The sequence below is a fragment of the Limulus polyphemus genome, unplaced genomic scaffold (genome assembly GCF_000517525.1).
Source record: "Limulus polyphemus unplaced genomic scaffold, Limulus_polyphemus-2.1.2 Scaffold1031, whole genome shotgun sequence".
NCBI lineage: Eukaryota > Metazoa > Arthropoda > Merostomata > Xiphosura > Limulidae > Limulus > Limulus polyphemus.
The window spans coordinates 111676-127975 of NW_013666641.1; the positions used below are offsets into that span (position 1 = coordinate 111676).

Genomic DNA, 16300 nt, shown 5'->3' on the forward strand with positions numbered 1-16300 from the left:
AGACAGTTATCTCCCCTTGTTAATACATGCAAACATTGGCTTGGCTTCATCATAGACAGTTACCTCCCCTTGTTAATACATGCAAACATTGGCTTGGCTTCATCATACAGTTACCTCCCCTTGTTAATACATGCAAACATTGGCTTGGCTTCATCATACAGTTACCTCCCCTTGTTAATACATGCAAACATTGGCTTGGCTTCATCAGAGACAGTTACCTCCCCTTGTTAATACATGCAAACATTGGCTTGGCTTCATCACAGACAGTTACCGCCTCTCATCAGTACAGGAGATTAGTAGCTTGGTTTCATCATATGGAGTTAACCCCCCTTATCAATACAGACAAATAGTATATTCGTTTCATCATACAGTTAACTTCCCTTATCAATACAGGCAAATAGTATCTTGGTTTCATTATATATAGTTAACTCCCGTTATCAGTACAAGCAAATAGTGGCTTGATTTCAAAATATGGTGTTAACTCCCCTCATCAATGCAGGCAAACAGTGGCTTGGTTTCAGGTTTCATCATATGGTGTTAACTCCCCTCATCAATACAAGCAAACAGTGGCTTGGTTTCATCATAAGGTGTTATCACCCCGTATCAGAAAGAAAAGTTGTTTATTTACACCCCCCTCGACTGTTCTCTTTCATCAGGGTTTCCAATAACATGTCTGATTAAATAAAAGTTTATTTCCCCATGCTTGGTTCCAATTTCATGTCAAGCATGTATCCACCAGAACATCGAGACTGAAAAACAGACTTTTCATATAAAAGAAAGCACTATATTCTCAGCAATACCCTGTTTGATAAGAATTCACTCATGTTTCAATTCACTCTTTCAGTGGGTAAAGTTGGTATGTGGTAGTTAGGCAGTTATTAACCATTTCTGTTGCATTGTAACAGATATGTTAATAGCTGATAATTGTACCAACTGTTTTAATGTTGTTTGTTAAAAAAAGAACAAAACTTATGCAGGATCGGCACCTAGCCACTTGAAATGTTAAATAAAAATACTAAGTTACACAAAAATATTACAGAGGTAGTTAATAAATAAACCCACCTATATGAGTGGTTTTACCACCAGGGGCTGCACACATGTCAAGAACCTTCTCATTTACTTGTGGAGCCAGGGCCATCACTGGAAGTAGTGATGCTGCCCCCTGGAGGATGTAATGACCAGCTAAATACTCTGGGGTTGCACCTTCAAAACATAAAAAATCAACTTAAATAAAATATACAAAAACAATGCAATAAAATTTTAGAATTTATTCTAAGAACCAACAGAAGACTGTCAGGTAAGCCGATTAAAAACTTTCAGAAAAACATGTGCTCAGAGCATTTTAGTAATAGAAATAAATAAAATTATAGCAAAAGAATTAACTCATGAATGTATAATTATTGTATTCGTAACATTTCAAAAACTTTAATTATTGCAAAAATAGACAAGATTAAGTCATTAATATACAATTATTACTTTTTACCTGAGAAAACTGAATCTGGTTTATTGATTACATAAGAGTAAAAAAATTGTAACTTAACTCTTTCAAACCTGTAATTTTTCACGAATTATTTTCATGATTTCCTAATAATTATCACCATACCTTATAAAATTTAAATTTTCTTAATTTTGTGAATAATAATAATATGGTTTGGATTAGTTTTCAGCCAGAGAGATATAAATGTTATCAGATGCTGGGTAAGTTGAGATTTTCGGCCAGACGCTGGCAGCATCCACTCAAGTTCAAGAAGTTAATAGACTGAGATTGTTGCAGAAAAAACTAATAACTTGTTTTACACTTGTAGAAGGATTTATATTTTTAGACCTATAAATTCAAATCATGATATAACATGCTTATTTAAATATAAGCTATCAACTTGTTTGACAGAGAGCCACACAATTTAGGAAGTGTACTTTACACATGATTCACAGAGAATGAGGCTAAAATAAGATCCAGGACTTTGCAGAAACAAACTGTCACTTACAAGGACTTAATTTACCGATCTCATTAAAAATTTAACTCCACCAAAATTACGTAATTGATGTTTTATCACATTTTATAAGAAATGCTGTAACAGCTGCACAAAAATGTTCTACCAATAACACATAAAGTGAAATGCAAGTAAGAAAAAGATTTTTTAACTTTTCCCTCTTTTTCTTTTGGTGCATACTTTGAATATCATTGTTAAATATTTTGCAGGTATTCTAGCAGACAATTAGCTTAAGTGTTTGATATTCAGCTGTGACAGTGAATTTGAACTTTCCTGGCATTCTCTGACTAACACCTGAGGTATTGAACAACTCTTATTCAAGCAAAAAAAAAGACCATGAAACATGCCATTAAAAGAAATTATAAATGACTGAGCAAAGCAATAACAAATCCTTCATCATTTACAGTCCTCTAAGTATTCCTCATCTCTTCCTAACTTCACTTTCACTTTAATAACAACTGACAAGACCTTGCATCTTTCTCACCAATACAGTTCTTTAGCCAAAGCTGAAAATTCCTCTAGCTTGTAACAAAAATCAAATAATATTTATTGAACATACATCACAATGCCAAAAAACAAAGACTCACACTCATATTGTCACTGAGAACGCTCACATTGTTGTGCACATTAACAATGTTGAACATCTTATGGTTTTCCCACACATTTACATTCCATTATTTTTAAACGTTTCTTAAGCTTACTGTTAGCTTCACCTAACATAGAACTTTTCAGAGAACTGGAAACCTTATGGGCCAATAAAACTTTTATATTTTAATGTTTGTAAGTTTTCTTGTACAATAACACCTACCAACATTAAACCATATTTTCTGAATAATTTTATTTGTTGTCATGAGTATCAGTCAACATTAGGTTTGATGACTGAAAGTAAAATCACAAACCAGTTATTTAAGAACTTTATTCATATTAGATCTGAAGGAAAAAACCAACTGTCCCTTAAAATCAGAAGATTGTCTTCAAAGTATTTAGTAATGGGACCCAAAATATCCTGCCCTATATTGATCATTACATAAATAACAAATGACCTAATCAAGTATTGGTTGACAGATAAATATGTGACTACTTCATGCACAGCAGTTAGGTTTATGATACTCATTATATTATTTTATCTTTCTTTTTATTAACAAATTTTAGGCAGTAACTGATGAAGAAATCAGGTTAAGTGTGTTTATGCTGAATAAAGAATTAGAAAAATTGTAAAACATCATGGACCAACAAGCAATTTTATATAAAAACAGTTTTGAAAAATGTGTTTAAAAAGACAATGCATATGATTTTGACATAAAAATGTAAAAAAAGGTAATACTTTCAGAACAACAAACGAGGGGGAAAAAATGCTTCTCAAAATTTCATTTACAGTCACAAATGGGGTCTAAAGATATTTTACTCAAGTTAAAGGGCTGTAAAATTCACAAAAATTCTAAAACTGCCCCCCCCCTCACTTCTTCATAGTTATAAAGAAAAAGATTTCCTATCTTTTGCAGTTCCAAAATTTTTCAGGAAATTATTTATGGTACCATATTTTATAGCAAATAACCAGAAAGACCCGAAAGATAATAATAAAACTTTGTAAGTCTTACCTATAGGCACCTGAGAGTCATAAATCACTAATCCTACTTTAGACCACTTTCCAACAGGATCCAAGTTTACACTACGATTGATCAAGGCCTGGATGAATAAAATAGTTTTTGTTTGCTAAAAACTACATGTTTAAAAATACTTACCAGCATATTAAATCTTTTATAACTTAAAAATTTGTGTTCAAGTATTTAATAACACAAATAAAATCTGGGATACAAAATCTGCTTTAAATACCATGTAACCAACAATATACATTTCAAGTAAGTTTGAAAAGCTGCAACTGTATAGTTCTAGAAGTATGATTAGACTTCATTTTTTATATTATATTTGGGAACAAAAAAAAGAAATAATTGTAGAATCTTCAGCAATTATAAGATGTTTCTGAAAAGCATTAAAATATTCCATAGCTCACACTGATTAAAGTCTGGTCATTATGTTTGTTTGTTTTTGAATTTCGTGCTAGCCGTCCCTAATTTAGCAGTGTAAGACTAGAGGGAAGGCAGCTAGTCATCACCACCCACCGCCAACTCTTGGGCGATTTTAAATCAAAATATTTTTGGGACACATCGTTATTTAGTGTGTCATTTTAATGTTTTAGTAGTCTGTTGCATAATGACCAGGGCTCGGCATGGCCAGGTGGTTAGGGCACTCGACTCGCAGTCTGCTGCGGGTCGCAGGTTCGAATCCCTGTCACACCAAACATGCTCGCTCTTTCAGCTGGTGGGGCATTATAATGTGATGGTCAATCCCACTATTTGTTGATAAAAGAGTAAGGTGATGCATGTTATTAAATACATAATATTATCTGTCTACAAAAATTAATAAATAACAAAACTTTTCCTTTGAAATCAGGTGATGCGTGTGATTAAATATATAAAGTTCACATGTTTCTAAAAAATTGATAAATCACTACTCAATAAAATTTATGAACATAAAGTAAAATTAAATAACAATAATCCTATTCTTGAATGGTAACAACCAAATAAGTGCATCTGCAAATATGTTGTGATATATTACTGATAACTGACTTAGATTATTCAATTATAAATATTAATCTACACAAGCATAAAATACCTATTTCCACATTCTTGTGATAGTCTTTTTATATTACCTTATTTTATAACTTTTGTTTAATTTTACATTAATATTTAATTTAGTTTTTAACATTTTAACAATGTTTATGATTATTCTTAAGCCACTTATCTATACTGAATAAGGTAATGTCTAAAAAATGGGGAAAATGTAAGAATTAAAAACATCTGTAATGACGACAGCATCCATGATTATCAAGATGTGAGGAAAATGTCTTTTTCTGACAAGTTTGCATAATTTTTGTTATTACGGCAAAGCTACAAAAACACCATACCACCCACCAGGCAAACTAAGGGATTACTTTTACTCTTATAATGCACCCACACTTTAAAGTGCAGTAAATATTTTGCAGTGCTGCACAGTTTAAAACCTGGCTTACCAATTCTGATATTCAGAACTGTACCAAGGGCTCAACCCACAATATAACTTCCAAATGGTACTTTTTTTTTCTTTAGAACCAAAAACATTTTTCCATTGGATCACACTTTCCCCACATGAAAATTGTTGTTAGACACTTTCATAAATAAACAATACATCAGTATGTATCTACACAAAACATTGTACATCACAATTTTGGTTTTTAACTTATAAGTACCTGTGCCAAGTCCCTTCTTCGGGTTTTCAACGTGTTGGTCCGGATGGTGACAGGCCTTTGAACTTCATTAGCTTCAAGCACTTCAATCAACTGTGTAGTGAGGAAAGAATAAAAGAAATCAAAATAACAAACAAATGCATCTACAACATGAAAATAAAAAACATGTTTTGAATTTGCTGTAAAGAAATAATTAGATGGTCAGTGTTTGGTCAAATTATAATTTGTAAGTGATAAAAAAAAACTATCATTTTTTTAAAAGAAGTTTAAAAATGAATAAAACTACAGAGCTCATAAGCGTGTTCACTTTTCTGTATCATATAATGCCTGCTCATTGTATAATGTAATCTTGGAAACCAGATAGAATATTAGACTCAGCATATCAAAGTAAGTAGAAACAAAGAAATGGAAAACAACTTATAAACAGATGTAGCAAACCATCAAGTCTTATTAATGTAGGCTTAGACAATTTTGGTAATATACATCTTAAACTGTGACATGCATACTTCAACAGAAAAAACATGGAGGGATAGAAGTTAAACAACAATTACCTCCGCCGTAGGGAAGAGTTCCATCAACTTCTCCATCATGAAGTCATTGTAACCATAGTAAAGACACAAGTCTTTTCTTAAGAAATCCACATAGTCATTTCTTGATCTAGGAAAGTAACAATTACTTCATATGATGTTTTAATAATTGTTAATTAATATAGTTGGAGGTACTGTTCCATGCTTTTAAGTTTCATTTCATATACAGTAGTAATGGAAAACATGCTCAGTACTTGGGTTCTATGTGACATCCATACAATAACAGTTTCAAAAATTCATCATTTTTACTTCGCACTAGAACTTGAGATATAACCATCATTCTATTGTAAACCTAGCCAAAACCACTGAAAAGTTTGTTTGTTATTAAACACAAAGGGCTATCTGTGCTCTGCCCACCTCAGGTATCAAAACCTGGTCTCTAGCGGTATAAGTTTGAAGACATACCACTATGCTACTGGGGGGCAAACCACTGAAAAGACTTTTAAACACTATTCAAAATGTCTGGTGAAGCCCATGTGATGTCTAAATAACACTTGAAATATTTCAGCTGGTTTGTAGAAGCACACAATCTATATAATAATATGCTTGTTTATGTGTTTGTCACAGAAATGACGTGTGTGCGCATGCATATTTAGATAGTAAGGTATGTGCACGCATTATCATGACAGACAAAAATGGAGTATTATTATAATAGACTAGCAGAGACCTGCAAGACATTCGTACTCAGATTAGTTTCTTTATTGCAACAATACTTCTCGAAATACAAATTTCTAGAATAATACAAAAGAATTCTAATCGCAGACACCAAAATCTTGTTATACTATAATTCTGCTGTCGGTACACCTTAAAAGCATGCGCAGTAAGAATCTTTTCCAGAAAAACAGTGCAAGTACTAATTGCCTGCCTACACCAGAGAGCTGGAAAGCTCAATGAACAAGTTAGTACAACTGCTCTATCAGTGAAGGAAGAACAAAGAAAGGTGGATGTAAATATTCATTATTAACCATTTAGAACAACAATATTAAATGCTTGAAGTTTTCAAAAATGTCTGACGTTAGATCCTAGAATAACATTATAAGTTAATTTATCGATAGTATTAAGTACAATATAGTTCAGTCCTAACTACGCTTATGGAAAAAATCGTACACAGTACAGTGTTAATTTATCTCGTTATCAAACTCAGGCCTAACATTAATTAAGGTTTTATAAAGTACAACCTAATACAAGTGCACTTACACATTTCAGTATCTATGATTACATTTTGTTTGTACTATTCTACAAATCTTGTATTTAAAGCAATACTATTACAATTAAGATACTAATTTGACAGCAAACGTTTTGCAGATCACTGCTAGTAATTTAACAATTCACAGTATTCCAAACAGAAACTACAAAATTTAATCAAACATTTGAAACCAAAAATGTTGCTGGAGTTATAATCTGTTTGAGAACCACATACACACAAAAGAAAAAGATTCTAAAAAAAATCAGAAACACGTCATTCAATTAAAATTATAAATTTTACCCTTTTTTCAGACAAAATTATTCATAATATAATAATAATACTAATCTGAAAACATACCTTCCATCTTCTCTTCTACTAGCAAAATCTGAAAGCACATGAACTATATCCTTAATTCTTTGACTGATGACAGCCAGATCTGGAGATTGAGCTGGTAAATATCTATTAAGGGTATTATATTCCATACATAACAATTTTTTCTACAAATTATTCAGTGTGTACAAAAAGGTGTTATTAATTCTTAATAAATGAACAATAAGCCTTTTGAACCTTTTCAATAACTAGACATTTATATTCTTTGAACTCTTTAGCTAGTACTTATTTCCTTCAACTCATTCACACAATCAGAAATCTACTTGAACATATAACATCCTTCAAATTATTGGTAATCTATACGAAGCTAGAAAAGTTGATGCCCATTCTTGATTCACTTATTGAGCTTTGATATCACTGGAAAACTGCTGGCTTTAGATCTTTTTTCTAAGAACTGAATGAGTTTCTTAAAAAATGATAACAATATAATAACAATAATATCAACTTTTAAAAGTATTCTTAGCATGAATAAAACACACCAGAGAATCGTTTTTAATACTATATCTACATAGCATCCCAAGCTAGCATTCTAATAGGCAAAACAACAATTAATGATTGCATTCATATGTCAAACATTTCTTTACATGTCCTAACTATTATAAAAAACTGATATAAAGATATAAGAAATGCATCTTATTTTATTGATGCATCATAAGTTAAAAAATTATATCCATTTACCCACACCTTCAACACGACTAGTGTACTTTTTTTTGTTTGCCGCATTTTATATGGCTGATCTACAGAAAATAAAATCCCCTTTCACTATAACATTTATATTGAACCCAGCCTTAGCACTAAAATCTTTCAAAGTTTATCAAGTAGTGTTAAAATTCAGTATGATAAGTTCCTCTCGCATAAAAAAAATCTTAAAATTCCAAATCACAACACAAAACAAAGTTGGATACCTGCAATACATTTTAAGAGTTAGACCTAATTACTCATGGCTTAAAACTCACAAAATATATATTAAAAAAGGCCCTTTATGTAAAAGCTAATGCTCAAGGCATTTAACCCTCTTGCTACTGGTAGGTTAAAGTGCACACATCACAACTTTTTACAGTTACATTCAAAACTTAATTAAACTACTTTATTATCAATGTATACAAATAAACCTGGCATCAAAACATGCTTAATAAATCAAATTTTAGTATTATATAAGTTTTAATTTCTTAATTTTAAAAGGAGATAGTTAAGTAAATTCTTCATCTCTGTATGAGAATCATGATATTTGTTTCTAAGTCTTGCCCGTTCTCTAATTTATTTACTATCCCTCCCTGAAGTATGGAGTCTAAAGTAACTTACTTGTTATATTATAGATATTACAAAGACAAAGCATAATTTTTATAGCCTTCAATCTTCTTTGATTATGGAGACATAAACTAGAAAGTCAGACATACCTGGGTGGGTTACAGTATACATCTGTTTCTACTTAATTTTATTGTTTTATTGCCCTATGAACCATGTTGAACTAATAATTTTGCCATACAAGTTGTAAATCACTTGGCACATGTGTTGCTCAAGTCATTTTATTGAATGATGTAATGCATGAGCTACTAGCAAGCATACTTCATGGAGAATTATTATTTATAATCTTACCTTATCTAACCCAATATGTTTATATATTTTAGATACTTTTATAGCAATAAATAAAAAATATACATGAAAAACAAGAACTTAAGCCTACTTTTTTATACTGATGGTACTAGTACACTAAATAATTTGTATTTACTTAAATAATGCACCTAAGAACAAAAATGATAACACACACACACAAAGAAAACAAAATCTTATAATTTAAATGGCTTTCTCACTATGACATAAGAGCCTTAAGATAATTCTCTAAGCTTCTTGATCTGAACACTGCAAGAGAAACTGAAAACAAAATTTGCAATACTCTGTACTGAAAACAACATAAAACGTCATTTGATAGATCAAAACCTTGTCTTTCTATTAGTTATAAATTATATAAAACATCAGAGAGAATTACTGGCAATTTGTAAAAGGTACCCAGCCTTAAACTATTTGGAATACACAAATGCAGTTTCCTGTTACACATTGAAGTCATTTTAGAAAGAAAAACAGTGTAATTTAGCTTTATTTCATATTTTTTATGGTGGTTACAAAATCAGTCAAATTGACCGAGTTTGGTTAGAGAAAATAATTGATAAAACAGACAGTTTAACTGAAAAAACAACAACAAAAAATAATTGATATTTATTTAGGAGGTTTTAGAGGTTATAAAAATGAAATTTGAAAATGTTCAGATGAAAAAAAGTGCACTCAGAACAATGAACACTCTGACTCCACATATTCATGAACAGATATTTAGTAAAAATAGTTAATTAATAAATCTGATTTTTTGTGTACAAAAGACTTGTAATGTACAATAAAAGCTTGCTATATTTCATGAAGATATACATACCATATTAAAAGTTATAGTATGGATACTTTCATAGTTACAAACAATGTTCCCTCTAATTTTTTCAATTCATGTGTGGAATGAATTTTTTCATGTGCACCAGTATCAAGGCAATATGCAAATGTGCACTACCAGTTTCTTTTAGGGGGGGGGTATTTTTATGCTAGTTGGTTATTTGGGCTTTAGGCCTATCAACCGCCAGGATCATTAAGGCCGTCAACATGTTGAAACTCCTCACCATTATTAAGGATGTGCACAGCTGGAATAATGAAGTGTGCTGCACTTCATTGTTTGTTGAGTGGCCGCACAGCTTAGAGGGAACACTGGTTACAAAGCTGGTCAAAATGTGGAAAAAAAGAAGAAAAAAAAAGAGTTAAACATGTCTTGGACTAATCTGATAGTGAAATCATAAGTGTCATAGATTAAAACAAATTGTACTAAAGAAAACTGTTATGCACAAATTGAGGGGGTAGAGTAACTTGTATGAAAAAAAAAAAAACAAGAAAATTTAATGCATAAAACAGTGAATTTATGTGCAAATGCTAAAAATAAAAAAGGATATTTTCCTTTTCTATTTCCTGTCCACTAGGTAGGACATAGGTTTCACTTTCAGCAATGTTTGTTTTTAGTTCTTCTTCTGCCAATTTCCTTCAAATAAATATAAAAAAAGATTAAAACAAATTGAAAAACAACAGTTATTCAAACTCACAAACATCTAATACAGGTACAACATCAGCAAATATAGGTTTAAGCCCATTAACTTGATCATATTTTATTAAAAAACTAATAATTTAATAATTTCTAGATGCCATCATATGCATGATTTATAATTTTCAGCACTAAAGGAAAATAACTCAAACCTAAACTTACCTCATTTCTTTCTGCTTTTTCTGTAGTTTTTTGGAAGCTTTCTCAACAGGAAGTAACTAAAAATAATAAAAAAATAAAAAAAATTTTCCCCTCAAATAGAACAAAAACATATTTCATACAAAAGTTAGATTCAGATCCAGCCACATATTATGTTCAATTAAAATTTTTAAGGTAGGTATTTCTTACACTAAAACATTCTTTTTAATAAAAAAGATAGCTGAGCTAGTATCTTCTGTATGTACAACATTGAATGCCATAACTACAATTCACATATTCTTCACAAAATACATGTAAATAGCACAACATAGAAGTGACAGAAGAAATTATTTAAGCCTGTGTGACAAAAACAAGTGTACAAAGGACAAACTTATAAATCTGTTTTATATAACCTACATTTAAATACAGATCACTCCAACTGAAACAAGTCACATTGTCTACTAATCTAGATACGTAAGAATACACTGAAATGGAAATTCAATAATTAATATAATAACTTCCTTCTAAACCCTTATTAGTTTTTTCAAGCCTTTCCCTGGCATTGAACAACAAACAGCTGTCAGGTATACCCTAATATTCCAGTTTACAAAGAGTTAAAAGAGAATGATAGTATTTTTCATTATTCATTGAAGTAATTATGAGCTACTGCTAATATAACATTTTCCATATCAATCGGAGCCCCAAAGATACTCAATTACTTTCACTCTCACAGTGAAAAATGCTTAACCAAATTGCACAAACCTTCATAGAAACATTTTAAATATTGTCTAGTTTCTGTTGGAAACGATTCATAAAAAATTAGATATTTGTTTCATTGTTTTGCTAGTAAGATTTCCAAAATTTTGATTCAAAAATAGAAACAAAAACAATAAAGTCATGGTTCTTATGATACTTTTTTTTTTTCCTTTACACGTTTTTCATATTGTTATCACAAAGTTTACATTTTGTATACCCAATCAATTTGAACTTGTTTAAAATTCATTAAAATATTTCTTTTAATATTTTTGACAAAAGAAGCAAATAATTTTCTGCTATACATATATATATAATACAAACACAGTATGAATGTGAAATATTTATTAGTGAAAGATTCCCTCACCTTTTACTATGGTGACAGTTATCTTTGTCAGGTGTGGTAGTGAAATATTTTGGTCAATATCAATTCATATCTAATAACTAAAATTATTAATTTGTTTTAAATAAATAAAAGTTATTGTATTTGTGTGTGGTCTGAACAGAATAGACTTAACAAGTTCAATAATAATAAAAAAAAAATTGCATCATCAGAAATAATATGCAGTTACAGGTTAACTTACCACACTTGCTACCCAACATCTTGTCATAGAAGGTTACTATAGTTTTTAAATAGATTTAACACAAAAAAATATTATCAAGAATGAAAAAAACATTACCAGAAACTATACAAAAAGCCTCTAATTAGTTGGTAAGTATTTCAAAACTTTGTTTTGAGATTGCTTCATTGTCTTTTACTACAAACACACCTCACCACTATCTACAGTTTAACTAATTTGCACATTTCTAACTTACTGATAATGAAAATTTTCACTAAGCAAACTTGTATCTTCTATTTTTTTTCTGTCCTCAATAAATGAAAAATCTTGCTTCTTTGTTTCTGTATCTACTCCAGTATCACTACTTGAACACTCTTAAATAGCTGAATGGAACTGTACAATTCAAAAGATATACTTTGAAAATAATCTTTGAAGCATTCATACAACAGGATATCTTTTTAATCAAGGTTTTTCCACTCAAAATACATCGAAACGGTATGTGAACAAAATTTGCATAAAAAAAATAATCAAATAACCTCTTCTTCTTCATCCTGTTTTTCATTATCCGAATTTGACTCATCCTCATCAAATTCATCCTTCAGCACGTCATCAGAGTCCTGTCCTTCAAAATCCTAAGGGTAAAAAAATTCAAAACACAAGTTTAAAAACACCAAACATAACAGAAAACCTAATAGTAAAAAATACAGAATTGATAATATACACAAAAAATTAAATATAATTTGTACAATCATAATAGTAATCAACTGTTTACATAAAACAGGATAAAAACAACATTACAAGAACTATAATGTGTAAATATCAGTCTGAAATTAATCTCCTGAAAAATACATATATTAATTAAAAGATACTTGTAATTAAAACTAAATACAGGCAAAGACATTTAAAGACAATGCCACATGAATTCTTAGGTTACTGTTTTGCAAAAAAAGCAAAAGAGTTAAATCCTTCAGGGTTTGGTCAGTCTTCATTCTGAAAGATTTTGCACCATGGTCTCATATTATAGAATATTAATCATTTATGTATATTGAAAGGTTGTTTCAGTTGTAAACATCAGGAAAAAAAACTATTTAATCTATATGATGCTAAATAAAATAGTTGCATGAAAAAAAACGATGCTAGTGCAGGATCACATATCTATACATTTGATAAATATAAATAATCATTTAAGCTGTGCTTTATGCTAATAAGTTTTTTTAAGTATCCAATTTCTAAATAAAATTCACACCTCTTCATCATGATCAGATTCAACGAGTTTTCTTTTTTTCCCTTTTGGAATTAACCAATCTTGGTTTTGATCTGTGAAACCTTTTAAGTTCTCTTCCACATCATCTTCGACATCAGATTCTGATGCAGTCTCACCTAGATAAAACAGAACAAGATGTATTATATCAAACTCATAAAAAGTAGTTGTAACCAAAACTAATGAAAGTAGAGGGGCACTCAGTAGGGAGCATATCTGCAGCACTGATCATATTCAGCCCTCAAAAAATACAAAAATGTGTCTGTATGTCCAGTATTATCAACAGACACAACCCATTTTTGGCAGGATAAAGAGGAATAATCATGTTTCATCAAAATCCAATCATTTTTGACTGAGTTATAAGCAAAGATAATGTGAAAAATTGGTCCCCATGTTAAAAGCTAAGGATTTTTTTGGATTTTCATGACCTTGCTGTGACCTCAATCCTCCAACAACTAATCACTTCTAAGTTGGGTCACAGTTCAAATGTATTCCAATTTTCATCCAAATCCATTCAGCCATTTTCAAGAAATCTTGCTGACAAGCACACACACACGGGTGAAAACATAACTTCCATCACCTTTGGTAGCAGAGGTGAACATATATTAGATGAACTAGTAACTGTAGAATACAGAAGGAAGCAAAAACCAGAAACTAAATATCAGCTATAGCAGCTTCAGTGAAATTGTAGAAAAGACTTGCCAGTTACTAAAGTTTTACATCTCTAAACATCTAACATTATTCAACTTTTGGTTCTTCTTCCAAACATCTTAGATGCATTTACAAAGTAAAATGTATCAGGATATTAAGATATCTTAACAGGGTTTGAACCCAAGATCCTCAATTACAGGCCAATGCTCTCCTAACAAAGCTATCTGGGCTCAAGTCCCGAGCAGACAAATCTCCATCCCAACTACTGCCAAACGTAACACTGTGCAATGCAAGCACTTTGTTACCCTTTTACCAAAATGATTTTTTTAAATTTGACAGTCAATCTGTATAACTTGGGCAGAGTTGTTTTATTGTAAAAATTTTTATTCCTTCTCTGGAAATGGAATATAAAAAAAAAGATCTATACTTTTTTTTGTAAAATTGCTTTCACTAATATATTCAGTTACAATATTTGAAATAACTTTTAATGTTGTTATTAATTTGTTACACCCATGAAGATTATTTTTGCATTGTTAGCTTAGTATATGGAATAATGAGTAACTTCATTCTCTTAAGTTCTCTGAATCTCATGAATTATTACTAGGATAATGGCCAAAAATGTTGTTGATAGTGAGGATTCCTAGCTTATTTTTCAGTGCATTCTATTCATTATAGGCTGTAATTTACTTATATATTGATTTATGACATTATGTACTTCTTATCAGTTTGTTACGTGAAATTGTCTTTATTAATTTATAGGTTAATTTTTAGTTTTTTCTGTTTAGCTAGCTTACTTTTGTCTGGAAGTTATTAATTATGCTTATTGAACTGTGATGATATCAAATTTATTAACATATATATCCATCTATATATAGAGTAATAATGTATGTCATTTTTATTTTTCTAGTTTTTTAACTTTAAGCAATTAAATAAAATAAATGTATCAAAAAGACTTTCCTACTTTGTAAAATACCATGCAATAAAAGCTGCACTATTTGTTTATAAATCTGATAACATTTTGAAATAAAGGAAACTGCTTATAAAGTATAAAAAAATAAACTGACCTCCCACCACTAAAATTCTGCACATGTTTAAAGATGGGCATAAACAAGGGTCCATATAAACACCCATTCAAATGAAAACAGTACAGTACATAAAACTTACCTTCAGATGTAATGTTTTCACGTTTATTCTGCTCTTTTTTCTGCTTGGATGTAACCCTTTTAGCCTCGATTTGATGAAGTTTTTTGAGACTAAATCCAAAACAAGATAATCGACAATAAAAAGCCATTATGAGGCTGATTACATAACATTCATGCAAAACAAAGTAATAAATGGAAATAACCTGTTTATAATGAGCTAATAATGCATATCTCAAAGTAATCATATAACCTAAACTCACATTTAGGAGAAATTCCATGATCAAATAAAGATACTCTAGAACTCATGCACTTTTTAAAAATATCAATCTGTAAAATTTAATTTTGGGTACATAAAAGATCCAATGAAAATCCTGTTTATTTGTTTTAACAATTATCTTAAAATAACAAACCACATTTAGCTAAATTACCTGTGTTCAAACAATCACTTAAAATCAACTCAAAACCTACAATGAATTACTTCACACTGAAGATAGTGCATGGAAGACATGCTATTGTGTACTATATAATACATAAATTTAACAGCACCTTTTCCAATTTATTTAGCTTTCAGGAGCTCACCATCATGCTTAAGACTAATTTCTCTTGAAAAGGAGCTTAAAAGATTGCAGTTAAATAAAAAACACACTATATTATGTGTATGTGTTGGGAAAGTTTATTAAATTTGTGAATCTTGTTGAAACTAATGTGTTCAATAATGACCTGAAGCAACATAACATAATGATTACTTTTAGATATATACAACTATTTAAATTTAATGCGAGTGTTATGATTTAGATGGTTTAAGTCTACCACGAGTTTTAAATTTACTTATTTTTAGAAGTAATAGTTTGTCATAGGTTTGTTTACGTAACTGCTTTCGAATCATATTTTGTGTAGTTCAATTGTTGTATTATTGAACATTCTAGGCCTCTGCTGGGGAATAAATATGCATCATATTTTGTGTAGTTCAATTGTTGTATTATTGAACATTCTAGGCCTCTGCTGGGGAATAAATATGCATCAAAAATTTAGTTTGAGAGATATAGTAAGATATATCTAGACAGCATGATTGTGAGTTTAGCCATAAAGAGCATATAGTGGCAATTTTTGAAGTGAAATGATCAGATTGTATTGTAATAACAGAGTAGAGAAGGATAATTTGTCTTGTCAATTTTGTTCTAAAGTACTGAACCAGCCTGTATGGACTCTGACAAAAAAAACAAAGAGACAA

At 30.3% G+C, this 16300-nt stretch overlaps 1 protein-coding gene across 1 annotated transcript in view; it reads right to left on the reverse strand.

Moving 5' to 3' along the window:
• LOC106461789 (probable 28S rRNA (cytosine-C(5))-methyltransferase) overlaps nt 1-16300 on the reverse strand; it is a 29804-nt gene that overhangs the window by 10055 nt on the left and 3449 nt on the right. Inside the window, exons 3-12 of the mRNA XM_013921642.2 lie at nt 15092-15180; nt 13262-13395; nt 12552-12647; nt 10727-10782; nt 10419-10504; nt 7405-7498; nt 5826-5931; nt 5278-5367; nt 3590-3677; nt 1063-1203 (exon numbers count right to left, since the gene is read on the reverse strand). Coding sequence (XP_013777096.1) covers nt 1063-1203; nt 3590-3677; nt 5278-5367; nt 5826-5931; nt 7405-7498; nt 10419-10504; nt 10727-10782; nt 12552-12647; nt 13262-13395; nt 15092-15180 — 980 coding nt within the window. The remainder of the gene's footprint in view (nt 1-1062; nt 1204-3589; nt 3678-5277; nt 5368-5825; nt 5932-7404; nt 7499-10418; nt 10505-10726; nt 10783-12551; nt 12648-13261; nt 13396-15091; nt 15181-16300) is intronic.